Source organism: Prunus dulcis, chromosome 4, assembly GCF_902201215.1.
Source record: "Prunus dulcis chromosome 4, ALMONDv2, whole genome shotgun sequence".
Taxonomy (NCBI): Eukaryota; Viridiplantae; Streptophyta; class Magnoliopsida; order Rosales; family Rosaceae; genus Prunus; species Prunus dulcis.
In genome coordinates this window covers 9,869,827-9,886,567 of record NC_047653.1, presented here as the reverse complement: position 1 = coordinate 9,886,567, position 16,741 = coordinate 9,869,827, and the positions used below count along the sequence as shown (strand labels likewise).

Here is a 16,741-nt window from a genome sequence, read left to right as displayed (position 1 = left end):
GTGGAAGGCAACCACTACATTCAAAAAACTTGGAAGATTGTCATAGATTAATTAAAGAAGATAATTGCATTGTCCTCCTTTGAAATTAATTCATTTCACTCAAATATTTGCTTCCATAAGCATTTGCACAGACCTGGACAGCCAGATCTGTAGCTGATCAGTTGTATTTGTTGCTTGTTTTGGTTTCACAAGTATGTGCTGCATTAAATTTTGACTACCCATTTTTGTATTCATTTGATATAGTATTCATGACTTTGGACAGCCAAAATCCGTCTTTATTGTTGCTTGCAAAAGGTAGCGTGAAAGAAACTGCATCAAAAAAGAAGATGTAATTATAAGGACAAACTGTGCCGTATTAGGAACGCAAAAAAGAAACGCAAATAATAAATAATAAATAAAAAGTACAATAATAGCCTCTAAGGCTTTCTCTTTATCATGTTGATGCGCACTGTTATCATCACATAGACCCTATCTTGTACATTGTATATGAATCGAAAATACGCATATCTCCATCTCTTGTTAATAATTAAAGAACCACACACTCCCCAAAATCCCACTATGAACCCTAGCACAATAGAAGAAATATAAAACCACGGAAGTTGATGAAGCCCATTGCCCATGCCTTTGTTGTTCCTCTTGTTATCTTCATCAATGCCTTTATTTGGTCGATCACACTTATTTGGAAGTGGTGCACCACAAAGTTTTGGATTCCCCTCAAAGGCAGAAGCGTTGAAGCTTTGGAGCTGAGTGCTTGTTGGTATTGGTCCTTGGAGATTATTGTATGAGACATTAAATTCTTTCAAGAAAGTAAGGCTCGCCAATGATGATGGGATTATTCCAGACAAGTGATTCATGGAGAGGTTCAAAACCTCTAAATTTTTTAGGTTAGATATTTGGTCTGGAATGATGCCGGATAAGTTGTTGGCGTGAAGAACCAACCCATGGAGAAGCTGCAATTGGCTGACCTCAATAGGTATGTCACCAACAATGTTATTGTTAGATAAGTCTATTGTTGCTGGGTAGGAAGAAATTTTGGATGACAAATAATAATTTGGGTTTCTGACGACTGGGCCAAAATAGAAAGGCAATTCATATTCATAACTAGTGTTGTCCACTTGAGATGTAATATTAGGTTCATATACCAACCTTGGTAGTCTACAAAGTTGCTTTGGAAATTCACCTGAAAATCGGTTTTCTGACAAGTTGATGTAAAACAGTCTAGGAAGAGTCCCCAACCAACTTGGAATTGGCCCTGTTATTTCATTACCACTTAGAAGCAAAATCTCTAGATTATGGAGCTCTGATAACCACACAGGTAGTTGACCAGTGAGGCGACTTTCAACCAAACACAATACCCGAAGATTTTGAAATCCGTCAAAATCAACCATGTCATCATCAGCTGGCATTTCCTCACCTTTAAAGGAACCACTAAGCATGAGTGCATGAAGACTTTTGCAACTCATCAGTATCTTCATTGCCCCCGTGAGATTGGTGAATTGGTTGAAACCAAGCGAAAGGAAGGACAAGGATTTCAGTGAAAGAATCTGAGCTTGTATTTGTCCCACTAGATTATTTCCAGTCAATCGAATGGCTTTTAGGGACCTACAAGAGTAAAGGCTTACGGGAAACGTACCAGTGAAGTTGTTAACTCTTAGGTCAAGTTTTGCAAGTTGGTTAAGTCTGGAGAAATCAAGAATGGAGATATCTCCTTCCAAGTTGTTCGATCCCAAACGTAGTTCTACAAGGTTTGTGCAATTCATCAAAGATGGGGGCAAAGCACCTTCTAAATTGTTGAAATCAAGGGTCACAAACTTCAACTTGGAAAGCTTCCCTAAATTGAGAGGAAGCTTGCCGCTCAATTGATTAATGTAGAGATCAAGGATTGCAAGGTTGGTGAGGTTGACAATTTTGTCACTAATTTCTCCATGTAGTGAATTGAGAGGTAATGAAATTTCTTCAAGTTTGGTAGCATTATAAATATCTTCTGGAAATAATCCTGAGAGGTTATTGTGACCTGCACGAAAAACCTGCAGTTCGGAACACTTCCCCAGTCCAGGAGCAAGGTTGCCATTGAATTGATTGGAAGAAAAATCCAATAGCCTAAGGAAGGGAGAAGAATGGAGACAAATAGAGGATGGGGCATACCCTGTGAAGGTATTGTTGCTGACATTGAAACTAGTCAAGTTGCTTGCTTGTTGGAAGAATGAAGATGGAATTGCACCAAAGAACTGATTGCTGGACAAATCTACTGTCCGGATATTGCTGGATGGTAGAGAAAATGGCAGCTCTCCAGAAAGAAGGTTATAGCTCAAATCAAGGATCTCAAGACGATTCAATGACAAGAAGAGTTTGGTTTCAAGTGAACCAAGAAGTGAATTATGTGATAGGTTCAAGTGGGTGAGATGTGTGAGATTTCCAAGTGAAGATGGAGAGAGACCTCCTTTGAGCCCTTTGGAAGGCAAGAGCAAATGGGTGACCCAACCATCTTGATTACAAGCGATGCCCTTCCAATGACAGCAATCAAGGGATGTCCAATTTGAAGGAGGAGCAGATACAGCGGAGGCAAAGGACAGGAGGGAGCTGCGTTCAGAGTGTTTGCATGCGTGAATATTCATAGATGTAATGCAAGAGAATAAGAGGAAGAGAATGAAGGCATGAGCCATTAGGTTGTAAGGCTGCACTTGCATGTTGCTTTGTGTATGTGCCGTTGCTCACAGATTTGAATATATATATAACATGAATGCAAATTGAGAAGTCGGCAAACAACAACCACACAATGCAAATTATTGATATCGAAGATAGATTTGCATTAATGAATCCAAATAGAAGACCTCATTGAGTCTTAAGAGGGGGGCCAGCAGGACTACAAAGTTCTCAAAGTCTTTTGATGTTATTTAATACGGCGTGTATGTCCTAACTGTACATGGTCATATTGGTAAAAGCAACCTCATACAACCCTCTAAGTGACGAACACGTAAGAATCCCAATATGACCTAACTGTATATTAAGACAAGACTTAACATCTCAAAATGTTTAGTCACATCCAATTCATATATACAGCCTGATATTTCTCGAATCTACCAATGCCCAATTCATATAATGCCTGATGTTTCACGGTATCTACCTATGCTAGAGGTCACATCCAGTTCATAAATACAGCTTAAACACTAAACAACTCCTATACTGCAATCTTCAGCAACAATAGAAAGAATAAGAAGACGTAGAAATTATCTATGCCCAAAGTTGAATGTTGCTATTATTCATACTGATCTGGGAATACGTAATTTCTACTTCTTCTTTCTGTTGTTTTTGGATGTTCTAAAGAAGTTGTTTTGGGTTTAAGTTGTCGTTGTGAATCTGATGATGACATGGTTAAATGTAATTTATATTTTGTCAGAGGAACTAGTTTCCAAAGGGTAGAATGTACTTTATATTTTGTATTTTTTGATGTTTTCCTTATGTAAGGCACACAGTTTGTTCTCATAATCTTTCTCTTTCTTTTTCTTTTTTTGTCAATCTGAGAGTAGTGTTTGGAATATGTAAGGTACACTTGATATTTTCCTTAGATAATTTGAATAGTAAGACACTTGATGATATTTCCCTTGGATAATTTGAATAGTAACACACTTGATAGTAACGCTATGAAATAAGGGGGTCTGGTCCTCTCATCGTGGCCCTCTTTAGACTTAATGCGGTTTACAATTTAGCTACATTAGTTGAAAGCCATGTCCTACAATTGGCCATACAATGATGGCATTGTGCTAGATCAAATTCGTATTCAAATTTTATGGACGAAAAAAACCTTTTTTTAGAATAAATCTCACACTCAGTGTGGAGCAGCATTTGGTGATTTCACTATCCGAGAGTGGGGCGAAGTTTTTATTTCCTCTTCAACGTATAGATATAGAGTGGATTTGAAGAATCTGTATCGTATGGTTATAGTTGTTTGCCAATTTCTCAGTTTGGAGTTATGTTTTGCCTTTAATGATAAATCATTTTCAAGCTAAAAGAAATTTCGAATGAATTCAAAATCAAAGATGAAATTTCAGCAAATCTTCTTCATTTTTCAAATACGGAATCGCTTCATGAAAGTGAAACGTCTGCAACCACACATGATATACTTGACTGATATTATATGCAATCCCATCACATTGACTTTGGACGCCCAATCACTATGGTCTATAGACTTCAAAATAACAAGGTCTTTTGCTTTGCGTCAATAATCTCAAGCTTCAGACCCAAAAAAAAAAAATAAAAAATCTCAAGCTAAAATAAACGAAATAAAATGGCTGAAATCTTCATTAAAGCCACTGTCGATTGAGCCCTTGAAAATGTGAGGAAAAATACTGCTAAGTATGAAGGCATTTTGATCTGAGGGGGGCAGTTCAAATCAATAAATGCATAGTTGGTGAAATTGGCATAACTATTCCGTTTTCAACTAACAGCATCTTCAAAAGAAATGTTAAGTTCTATGTGGAAGCTATTTGATTCCATTTTATGCATTTCTCTTTCTTCAACTACTGTTTCTTTATTTATTATTTATTTTAGGATCAACTACAATAAATCCCCCAAATTATGAGGTTGTTAAGCCATCTCTAGTCATGAGCCAAATATAGCCCTAAAATAATACAAAACTCATCTCCAGCCATGGGCTACCTAGGTCGTATTTGCATATGACTCTGTTCTTTAAAGAAATTTTCCTGGTCCTGTACGTAATAAATTTTCAACTTTAATTTTTATACTACTTTTTACAATTTGATCTTTTCTATTTTATTTTTGTCATTTGATAGGGAGGAAAAAGGGGGAGTATTATATTGGGTTACCTTTCAAGATTGTCTTTTACGTGAATCGAACTCCGGTGTAACATTAGCATTGATTTTACTAGTTGTTACTGCCATCATCGAAAGAGCATTTTAGTAATGAAAGTTTTGAAGAATTTATTGCGAAATTGGATGGGAGATTACATGATTATATATATATTTGATGGCATTGATAATGAAGCCATTATATTTGCTACGGTTTCAGAACATGAAAACATGTCAGGGTAGATTGTAATCTATTTCATGTAAAACATTATGGATTAAATATATAAACTTTGTCTTAGGTATGTTATATGTTTCATGCCTTTTTGTCTTGTGCTTCATATAGCGTTGTGTACTAAAAATCAACTATAGTTGATCTGTTTGGTCCGAGACTTGTGAATGGGAGGCCAATGTAATGATGAGATCAGGCTTGACTAGCAATGTAACGTTCCAAATTTTCAAGACAAAATATCAATAATTTGCTCAAGTCCTCTCCCGGTGGCCGCCTCTTAAAACCCGGTGAGGTCTTCTCTTTGAATATATAATTTGCAACTTGCAGCTGTTGTTTGCCGACTTCTCAATTTCCAGTGATGCTTACATATCGTTTTCAAGCATCGTATATATATACAAACCTGTGAGCAACGGCACTAGCATATAAACATACACAAATCAACATGCTATTGCAGCCTTATAACTTAATGGCTCATAGCTTCCTTCTCTTCCTCTTATTCTCTTACATTATATCTACAAATATTCATGCCTGCAAACAAACTGAACGAAGCTCCCTCATATCCTTTGCCTCCACTCTATCTTCTCCTCCTTTAAATTGGATATCCATTGATTGCTGTTGTTGGAAGGGCATCACTTGTAATCAAGATGGTTGGGTCACCCATTTGCTCTTGCCTTTCAAAGGGATCAAAGGAGGTATCTCTCCTTCACTTGGAAATCTCACACATCTCACCCACTTGAACCTTTCCCACAATTCACTATATGGTTCACTTGAAACTCAGTTCTTCTTGTCTTTGAATCGACTCGAGTTCCTTGACTTGAGCTATAATCTTCTTTCTGGAGAGCTACCATTTTCTCTACTATCCAGCAATATACGGACAGTCGATTTGTCCAGTAATCACTTTCATGGTTCAATTCCATCTTCAATCTTCCAACGAGCAAGCAACTTGACTAGTTTCAATGTCAGCAACAATACTTTCACAGGGTATGTCCCATCCTCTATTTGTCTCCATTCTTCTCCCTTTGTTAGGCTATTGGATTTTTCTTCCAATGAATTCAGTGGCAACCTTGCTCTTGGGCTAGGGGAGTGTTCCAAACTTGAGGTTTTTCGTGCTGGTCACAATAACCTTTCAGGTTTACTTCCAGAAGATATCTATAATGCTACCACACTTGAAGAAATTGCAATACCTCTCAATTCACTACGTGGAGCCATTAGTGAAAAAATTGTCAACCTCACCAACCTTGCAATCCTTGACCTCTACATTAATGAATTGAGCAGCGAGCTTCCTTTCAATTTGGGGAAGCTCTCCAAGTTGAAGTTTGTGAACCTTGATTTCAACAATTTAGAAGGTGCTTTGCCCCCATCTTTGATGAATTGCACAAACCTTATAGAACTACATTTGGGATTCAACAACTTGGAAGGAGATATCTCCATGCTTGATTTCTACAGACTTAGTCAACTCACAAAACTTGACTTAAGGGTGAATAGCTTCACTGGTACGTTGCCAACAAGCCTTTACTCATGTAGGTCCCTAAAAGCCATTGGATTGACAAGAAATCATCTAGAAGGACAAATACAAGCCGAGATTCTTTCATTGAAATCCTTATCCTTCCTCTCGCTTGGTTACAATCGATTCACCAACCTCACAGGGGCAATGAAGATATTAATGAGTAGCGAAAGTCTTCACACACTCTTGCTTACTGGTTCCTTCGTAGGTGAGGGAATGCCTTCTGATGATGACATGGTTGATTTTGATGGATTCCAAAATCTTTGGATGTTGAGTTTGGCCTATTGTGACCTCACTGGTCAAATACCTGTGTGGTTATCAAAGCTAAAAAATCTAGAGCTCTTGAGTCTAAATTTTAATCAAATCACAGGGCGAATTCCAAGTTGGCTAGGAACTCTTCCTAGACTGTTTTATATCAACTTGTCATACAATCGAATTTCAGGTGAATTTCCAAAGCAACTTTGTAGACTACCAAGTTTGGTTTATGGACCTGTTGCATCTCAAGTAGACCAATATGAATTTGAATTGCCTCTCTTCAAAATCACAGGTAGACGACAAACTTATCCACCGCGCAGATTGTCTTACTTTCCAGGATTGATAGACCTATCTCACAATAACATTTATGGAGATATACCTACTGAGATCAGCCAATTACAGCTTCTCCGCGAATTGTATCTTAACTCCAACAACTTCGCCGGCGTCATTCCAGACCAAATATCTAACCTAAAAGATTTAGAGGTTTTGAACCTCTCCATGAATCATTTGTCTGGAAAAATCCCATCGTCTTTGGTGAGCCTTAATTTTTTGAAAAGGTTTGATGTCTCATGCAATAATCTCCAAGGACCAATACCAACAAGCACGCAAATCCAAAGCTTCAACACTTCTTCCTTTGAGGGGAATCCAAAACTTTGTGGTGCTCCGCTTCCAAACAAGTGCGGACCAAATAAGGGCATTGATGAAGATAACAAGAACAACAAAGACAGTGACAATTGGCTTCATCAACTTCCATGGTTTTATATTTTCGCTGCATTGGGATTCATCGTGGGATTTTGGGGAGTCTGTGGTTCTTTAGTTATTAACAAGACATGGAGATACACATATTTTCAATTCATCGACACGATGAACAGAAGGCTTAGAGGCTAATTCTATATTATTGTAGTTTTTGTTTTACATTTTTTGTTTGCTTATGTTTCTTTCTTTTCTTTTGTGTTACTGATGTGGTAAGGCACAGTTTATCCTTATAATTATGTCTTCTTTTTCTGATGCGATCTCTTCACGCTACCATGAATGCTATATCAACTGAATAGTATGTTTATGAAAGCAAAGCAAGGAAAAAATACTTCAGCTACATATGTTTATGGATGCAAAGAATTGAGTGAAACGAACTTATTAATTTGACAGGAGGACAATACAATAATATTTTCTTTATCTCTGAAATTAAACTATCGGCAAGGTTCCATCCGAATGCTGGTTTTTGTATTTCACAGAATTTTAGCACAAGTACAGATGACTTTCTTAGACAAAAATTTCAGAACAGTTCAGGCTAAATATTTTGAGATATTAAATCTTGTCTCAAAGTAAAATGAGAGAAACTGTATTATTGGTAATTCTAATGTGAATTTGATATCATATCATATTTTATTGGTACAAGTGCATAACTTGTATAGGGTATAAAAAAGTGTCTGCGGCTACGGCTATATGAAGAAAAAAAAGATAATTAGCGCTCCCTCATAACCAGTGTGCAAAGTCAATATGCAAATGAGACTTGTGGATACAATAAAGCAATATGGTCTGCATTGTGCACAATCCAAGACTAGTACTTGCCAATCCAAACAACGGTCAAGACTACTGTTGCAGAGAAAATAGTTTCCAATACATTTTACAGTTCCAAGTGTTCGGGCTGTTGTTTTTTTTTTTTTTTTTTTCTTGTTTTCCTTATGTAAGGTACAGTTTGTTCTCATAATCTATTTTCTCTTTCTTTTTTTTTTCTTTTTTTTTTGTCAGTTAGAGATTAGTGTTTGGAATATGTAAGACACTTGATATTTTGCCTTAGATATTTTGAATATGTAAGACACTTGATAGTAATAACAACTATGAAATAAGGAGGTCTGGTCCTCTCAACTAATGCGGTCTACATTAGTTAAAAGCCATGTACTACTATTGGCCACACAATGATGGCATTCAAGTTTTGTGGGCGAAAAAAATAACTTTTTTAGAATAAACCTCACGCTCGGGAGCAGCATTTTGTTGATTTTATTATCCGAGAGTGCGATAAGTCTTTATTTCCTTTTAAAATCTCTCTTTGACCGGTTAATGCTACGTCAATAATCTCAAGCCAATGGGTTCCCATCAAGGTCTAAAATATCGATGATATCGGAAATATCGGTAGTCCAAAAATATGGAAATTTCGATGGAAATATCGGATATTATCGATATCGATAAAAATTGAATAAAAACCACGGAAATTGTAAGAAAAACTTGGAAATTTTCATTGAAACTTTGGAGAATGTTTATTTAGTCAATTATCTATGAGTTTATCACAAAAAATTAGAAGGAAATGCATTGCATGATGGATTTAACTAATTTTAAGTTGATTATACAGCAAGCGGGCAAACACTATGAGTGTAAAAAATATGTAATAATTAATGAAAAAAGATTAAATACACCGTAATCATTTATATATAATGATTTACTATAATATTTTACACTTTATACATTGCATGGTAAGATATATGAGTGACTTAGTACCACATAGAGTTCCTACGAGGTTCAAATTTTTCACTATCTTCATCATCTCTATGTGTAGAATAAGTGTATTGTGAAGAGTAGTCATCAAATGATAAATCCCCAAAATAGTTTTGCATGTAATTGTTAACATACCACCCATATAAATATAAATATTTTAGCATATTATCACAAAAACATAAGTGATATGGTGTTTAAGGTGTTGGAGGAGTAAAATGGGAGGGGTTCATATCCCCTTTGTGCTTTTTTCTCCCCTTTTTCCCTTTTTTTTTAAAAAAAAAAAAAACTTTTTTTTTTCCTTCACATCGATATTTTCGATATTTTCGATATTTTAGCGATATTACACCGATATTTTGACAAAATATTGCTGAAATGTGAGCGAAATTATCGACATCGATATTTTCCGATATTATCGTCGATATTGTCGATATTTATACGATATGTACATGGATATGTTCCGAAATATCCGTGATTCGAAAAAACCGAAATATCCTCGATATTTCCTCGATATTATCAATATTTCAGACTATGGTTCCCACCACACTAGTGGTGGCTTCCCCCTTCCCCGCATGGCACCAAACCCAGTAAAAGCACGGAAGACCAAACAGCATAAATATATCTTTTGGGTTTTTGTTTTACAAATATTATTTATATTGTTCTAGAGACCAAACTGCTTCTCCGGCAGTTTTAACATGAATAGAACGTCAATGTAATGTTGAGATAAGGCATGAGTAGCACTGTAACAATCATGCCTTGTCTTAAAATTCTGGCTTCACTGTTACCAATTTTAACATTCCCTTCACAACTCAATTCTCTGTTATTCTTTTTTTAATTGCCGTGTAGAAGAGGCTTCTCTCGAATGAGTGCTGCATGTCTGCTAATGTAGATGTAGTTTCCTTCATGTGGGGTAAACAACTTGGAAAGAATGCCCAACTTTTCTTAGAAAACAACTTGGCACTTGGACTTTTAACATGGTTGGTGTGAACCCATCAAAATCAAAGATGAAATTTAAGCCCATCTTCTTCATTTTTTAAATGTGGGATTGCTTCATGAGAGTGAAAGGACTGCAACCACGCATGGTCCACTGACATTGACTTTGGAGTCCCAATCACTATAGACTTCAAAATATTCGCTTTGTGTTGTGTCGTTATGGTTAATGCAGGGTCAATAATCTAAAGCTAAAAGAAAAAAAAGAAATTATGTCTCTATTTGCTCCTATATATCTATCAAACCTGTGGGTAATGTAAATACACGAAAAGACTTGCTAGTACTGCAGCAGCCTTACAACCCAATGGCATATGGCTTCCTTCTCTTCTTATTTTTCTCTTCCATTATGTCCACACATATTCATGCATGCAACCAAACTGATCGCAGCTCTCTCATGTCCTTTATCCTAACTTTATCTTCTCTTTCCTTCAATTGGACCTCTGATAATTGTTGTCAATGGAAGGGCATCGCCTGTGATCAAGATAGTAGGGTCACCCATTTGCTCCTACCCTCCAAAGGGCTGGAAGGAGGTATGTTTCCCTCATCACTTGCAAATCTCACACATCTCACCCACTTGAATCTCTCGCATAATTCACTTTTTGGTTCACTTGACACTCAATTCTTTGTGACCTTGAATCGTCTTGAGATCCTTGATTTGAGCTATAACCTTCTTTCTGGAGAGCTACCATTTTCTCTACCATCCAGCAATATCCAGAAACTAGACTTCTCTAGCAATCACTTCCATGGTGCAATTCCATCTTCATTCTTCCACCACGCTAGCAAATTGACTAGTTTCAATGTCAGCAACAATACCTTCACAGGGTATATCCCATCCTCAATTTGTCTCAAACATTCTTCTCCCTTCCTTAGGCTATTGGATTTTTCTTCCAATGAATTCAGTGGCAACCTTGCTCCTGGACTAGGGGACTGTTCCGAACTGCTGGTTTTTCGGGCTGGTCGCAATAACCTCTCAGGACTACTCCCAGAAGATATCTATAATGCTACTAAACTTGAAGAAATTTCATTACCTCTCAGTTCGCTATATGGAGCCATTAGTGATAAAATTGTCAACCTCACCAACCTTGCAATCCTCAACCTCTTCTTCAATCATCTTGGCAGCAAGCTTCCTCTCAATTTTGGGAAGCTCTCCAAGTTGAAATATGTGAACCTTGATTTCAACTATTTAGAAGGTTCTTTGCCCCCATCTTTGATGAATTGTACAAACCTTGTAGAACTACATGTGCAATCCAACAACTTGGAAGGAGATATCTCCATTCTTGATTTCTCCAGACTTAGTCAACTTACTAAACTTGACATAAGACTCAATAACTTCACTGGTACGTTCCCAATAAGTCTATACTCATGTCGGTCCCTAAAAGCCATTCGATTGAGCAGCAATCGTCTAGAGGGACAAATACAAGTTGATATTCTTTCATTGAAATCTTTGTCCTTCCTCTCGCTTGGGTTCAATCGATTCACCAACATCACAGGGGCAATGAAGATATTAATGAGTTGCAAAAGTCTTCACACACTCCTACTCACTGGTTCCTTTAAAGGTGAGGGAATGCCAGGTGATGATGACATGGCTGACATTGAGGGATTCCAAAATCTTCGAGCATTGAGTTTCGCTGAATGCCAGCTCACGGGTCAAATACCTATATGGTTGTCAAAGCTCAACAAGCTAGAGATCTTGCTTCTGGGTAGTAATCAAATCACAGGGCCAATTCCAAGCTGGTTAGGGGCTCTTCCTAGACTGTATCATGTAAGCTTGCGAAAGAACCAAATTTCTGGTGAATTTCCAAAGCAACTTTGCAGACTACCAAGGTTGGTTTCCGAAGCATCTCAAGACGACACTAGCTATGAATTTGAATTGCCTTTCTTCTTGGGCCCTATAATCGCAAACCCAAATTATTATCTATCGTCGAAATTGTCTTCCTATCCAGCAATGATAGACCTATCTGAAAATAACATTGGTGGTGAGATACCTAATGAGATCAGCCAACTACAGCGTCTCCGCATGTTGCGTCTTGGCCACAACAACTTCTCCGGCATCATTCCAGACCAAATATCTAATCTAAAAAATTTAGAGGTTTTGAACCTCTCAATGAATCACTTGTCTGGAATAATCCCATCGTCATTGGAGAGCCTTAATTTTTTGAAAGAATTTAATGTCTCATACAATAATCTCCAAGGACCAATACCAACAAGCACCCAGCTCCAAAGCTTCGATGATTCTGCCTTTGAGGGTAATCCCAATCTTTGTGGTCCCCCACTTCCAAATGAGTGTGGTCGACCAAATAAGGTCATTGATGAAGATAATAATAACAACAACAAAGATGAGGGGAATGGGCATCAACTTCCATGGTTTTACATTTCTTCTGTTGTGCTAGGGTTTACAGTGGGATTTTGGGGAGTTTTTGGTTATTTAATTTTTAACAAGAGATGGAGGTATGCATAGTTTTGATTCATGGACAATGTGCAAAATTGGCTCCATGCGATATAACTGTGAGCATCCCCACGATGAAAAGAAGGGTTAGAGGCTGGATATATATATATTATTGTGGCTTTTATTTTACATTTTCAGTTTGCTTTTCTTTTGTGTTCGTGATGTAATAATAAGGTACAGTTGGTTCATATAATTCTTCTCTTTTGGACACGCTACCTTTGCAAGTAACAAATACAACTTCACCAAATGTGAAATGTCCATTATCATTTTCAAAGAAAAATCATGACAACTTAAGAGTCTGTTCATTGGAATCATTGTGGACTTTAAAAGGAGGTCTTATCCCTCTCTCATGGTGGCCCCCTCTTCAAACTCACTAATGGAAATCTCTCTTAAACGTGTGAAGGACCTTTTTTTCTACTGACCGTCCATTTCAGCAACACCACACACACTAGTTTAAAAAAATCCCTTGCGCGATCAAATTTTGCACAACGAAAAAAAATTCTTCTTTCAAAGTTACTTTGCGCAACGAAATTCAAAACTTCGTCACTCAAAGTCTTACACGACTAAATTTTGCTCAACGAAATACACATCGCTGCACAAAGCCTCTTTGCGCAACAAACTTTTGCGCGACAACAAATTATTGTCGCTCAAAGTGACTTTGCGCGACGAAACAATAAATTTGTTGCACAAAAATTTGAGCGACCAACATTTTTTTCGTCACGCAAAGGTTTGCACAACGAAACAATAAACTTTGTTGCACAAAGTCTTAAGCGACGAAGTGTGTTTCGTCGCGCAAAGTCTTTACAAAAATAAATAAAAATAAAAAATTATTTTTAAAAATATTTGCATGACGTAATCCAAATATTTGTCGCCTAAACCAATTTATTTTTGTTTTTTTTTATTTTGTATGCATAACAAGTAAGAAATTAAACTATATATATATTTTTATTTTTATTTATTAAGTAGCTTTAAATTTATTGTTTTAGTTTGGATCGGTTTTTTGTAATAAAAATATATTATTGTAGTTCGGATTGGGTTTTTGTTAGAAAGTATATATTTTAAATTGACGATCGAATTAGTTCATTGCATTCATATAGGGTTAAGGAGTGTAGCTATAAAAAAATAATCAAAATCGAAATTGAAATAACTATTAAATCGTGATTTTTCGTTTATAACCGTTGAAAAGTTTTGTCCCATTACTTGATCTCTTAATGTTTATTTTTTTTCGATTTTTGGCGTATATGATCTCGAAGTATAAACAAACAAGTTTGACTGTTGGATCGTTGGAACTAGTTTCGTAGAATGCGTATACCATCAAAACAATATATTCACTAACAATTAAGAGTTTATTTATACTTTCTTTAAATATAACATAAGATTTTGTGGTATCCACTAGTGTAAATATCTTTCAGTCATTGTATTCATATAGGGTCAAGGAAAAATCATCAAAATCGGAGTTAAAATAACTGTTAAATCGTGATTTTTCATTTATAACCGTCGAAAAGTTTTATCCAATTACTTGATCTCTGAATGTTTATTTTTTTCGATTTTTGGCTTATATGATCTCGGAGTATAAACAAACAAGTTTGACGGTTGGATCGCTGAAACTAGTTTCGTAGCATGCGTATGCCATCAAAACAATATATTCACTAACAATTAAGAGTTTATTTATACTTTCGTTAAATATAACGTAAGATTTTTGTGGTATCCACTAGTGTAAATATTTTAAATTGAAGATCAAATTCAGTCATTGTATTCATATAGGGTCAAGGAGTGTAGCTGTAAAAAAATCATCAAAATCGGAGTTAAAATAGCCCTTAAAATCGTGATTTTTCATTTATAACCGTTGAAAAGTTTTGTCCCGTTACTAGATCTCTAAATGTTTGTTTTTTGTGATTTTTGAGGTATATGATCTTGAAGTATATACAAACAAGTTTGACAGTTGGATCGTTGAATGGGGTGTGTGTGTGTATATATATATATATTTATTAAGTAGCTTTAAATTTATTTATTTTGTACGTATAACACTTAAGAAATTGAATAGTATATATATTTATTAAGTAGATTTAACCTTATTTATATTTTAAATCATAAAATAAAATTATTTTATTTTTTATTATTCATAATAATTATTTTTATCAATATTGCACTACGAACCAATTTTTCGTCTCTCAAAAGTTTGCGCGACCAACAGTTCGTCGCGCAAAACTCTAAAAATTTGGGCGGGTACCAAAAATGGGACGTGTGAAAAAAAGTTTGAAATTTTTTTTAAAGACTTTGCGCGACCAATATTGTTCGTCGCACAAAACTTTGTGCGACCAATAATCCAATATTTTTTGTCGCGCAAAACTTTACGTGACCAACATATTTTTCGTCGCGCAAAACTCTAAAAATTTGGGTGGGTACCTAAAAAGGAACATGAGAATTTTTTGGTCGCACAACGCGGGAATTTTTTGGTCGCACAAAACTTTGTGCGACCAACATTTTTTCATCGCGCAAAGAGATATGATTTTTAAAAATAAAATAACTCCACCATTTTCTCAATGTCTTTCTCTACTCTTACCTCTCCTCTCTCTTTCCCTCTCCCCAAATCCAACCCTTTCTCTCACACTCACTCCTCTCACTTAATCTCTCATCTCTCTCTTCACCATCTCTCACTCTCCCTCACTCTCTCATCTCTCTTTTCACTATCTCTCACTCTCTCATCTCTCTCTCACTATATTCTCTAATTCTCTCACACTCAATTCTCCCTCTCATTCTCACTCACTCTGAATCTTGCCAAAAGGTATATTCTCTCCAAATTTTAATTTTTTTTTCATTAATATGTGTTTTTGGAGTTAGTTTTGAGTTTGTGTGGGGTTTGGGGTTGAGTATAGGGTGAGGATTGGAGTTTGGGTTGGATTTGTAGTATAACAATTTTAGGGGAGATTATGCCAATGTTTTGTTATTTGACCATGTTTTTTTTGTGTGTAGGGAATCGTTGAGACTTTGACGGCTAAAGTTAAGGATTAGGATGCTATCGAAACATATCCTCTACCATTACCACCACAATGTTCTGGTCTTAGAATTTTATTATTGTACTTCGTTAATTTATGTGTACATTTTGAATATTATATATACATATATATTTATTGGATAATTTGATCACTAGTTTTATATGTAATTTTATTTTGAATATGTCAATTTAAATTAAAGTAATTTTAAAAAAAATCATACACTTCAATTAAATTTGAAAAAATTAATATAAAAGAAATAATAAACAAAAAGTCAAAAACCTTGCACGACAAAATATTTTGTCGCGCAAATAATTAAATTAGTTTATTTTAATTAAAAAATTTTAAAACACAAAAAATATTTCGTCACGCAAACTTTTGCGCAACGTTAATATTTCGTCGCCAAAACTCTAAAAATTTGGGCGGGTACCAAAAATAGGACGCGGAAATTTTTTTTAGACTTTGCGTGACCAATATTTTTTGTCGAGCAATTTTGCGTGACCAATATATTTTTCGTCGCGCAAGGTAGATTTGTGCAACGTTAAGATTCGTTGTGCAAAGTATCTTTGCGCAACGAAAATTAGGTTTCATCGCGCAAACCTTATCTTCACGAGATTTGCGCGACCAAAATTTTGTAGCGCAAGTTTTGCGCAACGAAATTGTACTTTGCGCAACAAACTTATTTAGTGTTTTTTGTAGTAGTGACACTACATATCTGTCATTTTTCTACCACAAATATGTGTAAGTCCCTACAGGTAGATATGGGTCCCTATAGGTAGATATGGCTCGACTGTTACATTTTTCTCTTCACAACTGAATGCTTTGTTATTTTTAATTTTATGTTCTACAGTTATTATTATTATTTTTCAAATCACCGTGTAAAAAAGCCTTCTTTTTGATTGAGTGCTGCCTGTCTGATATGAGTCTGATTTTTCTGTTACCAAAGTTCATGTGCCCCCATGTTTCCACCCTAGTTTTGTGACATGTGGACTCTAACTTAACAGGAGTTTAACTCTGTTAACTCTCTTTAAT

The 16,741-nt window shown here is 35.9% G+C and overlaps 3 protein-coding genes across 3 annotated transcripts; 2 read left to right on the top strand and 1 right to left on the bottom strand.

Moving 5' to 3' along the window:
• Positions 1-416: 416 nt before the first annotated feature.
• LOC117625313 (receptor-like protein 2) lies at positions 417-2,663 on the bottom strand. Its single transcript, XM_034356894.1, has one exon. The coding sequence runs from the start codon at positions 2,661-2,663 to the stop codon at positions 417-419; it is 2,247 nt and encodes a 748-aa protein (XP_034212785.1).
• A 2,837-nt stretch (positions 2,664-5,500) lies between these two features.
• Positions 5,501-7,681, top strand: LOC117625312 (receptor-like protein 3). Its single transcript, XM_034356893.1, has one exon. The coding sequence runs from the start codon at positions 5,501-5,503 to the stop codon at positions 7,679-7,681; it is 2,181 nt and encodes a 726-aa protein (XP_034212784.1).
• Positions 7,682-10,574: 2,893 nt separating this feature from the next.
• On the top strand, positions 10,575-12,728 carry LOC117626349 (receptor-like protein 3). Its single transcript, XM_034358018.1, has one exon. The coding sequence runs from the start codon at positions 10,575-10,577 to the stop codon at positions 12,726-12,728; it is 2,154 nt and encodes a 717-aa protein (XP_034213909.1).
• Positions 12,729-16,741: the final 4,013 nt, after the last annotated feature.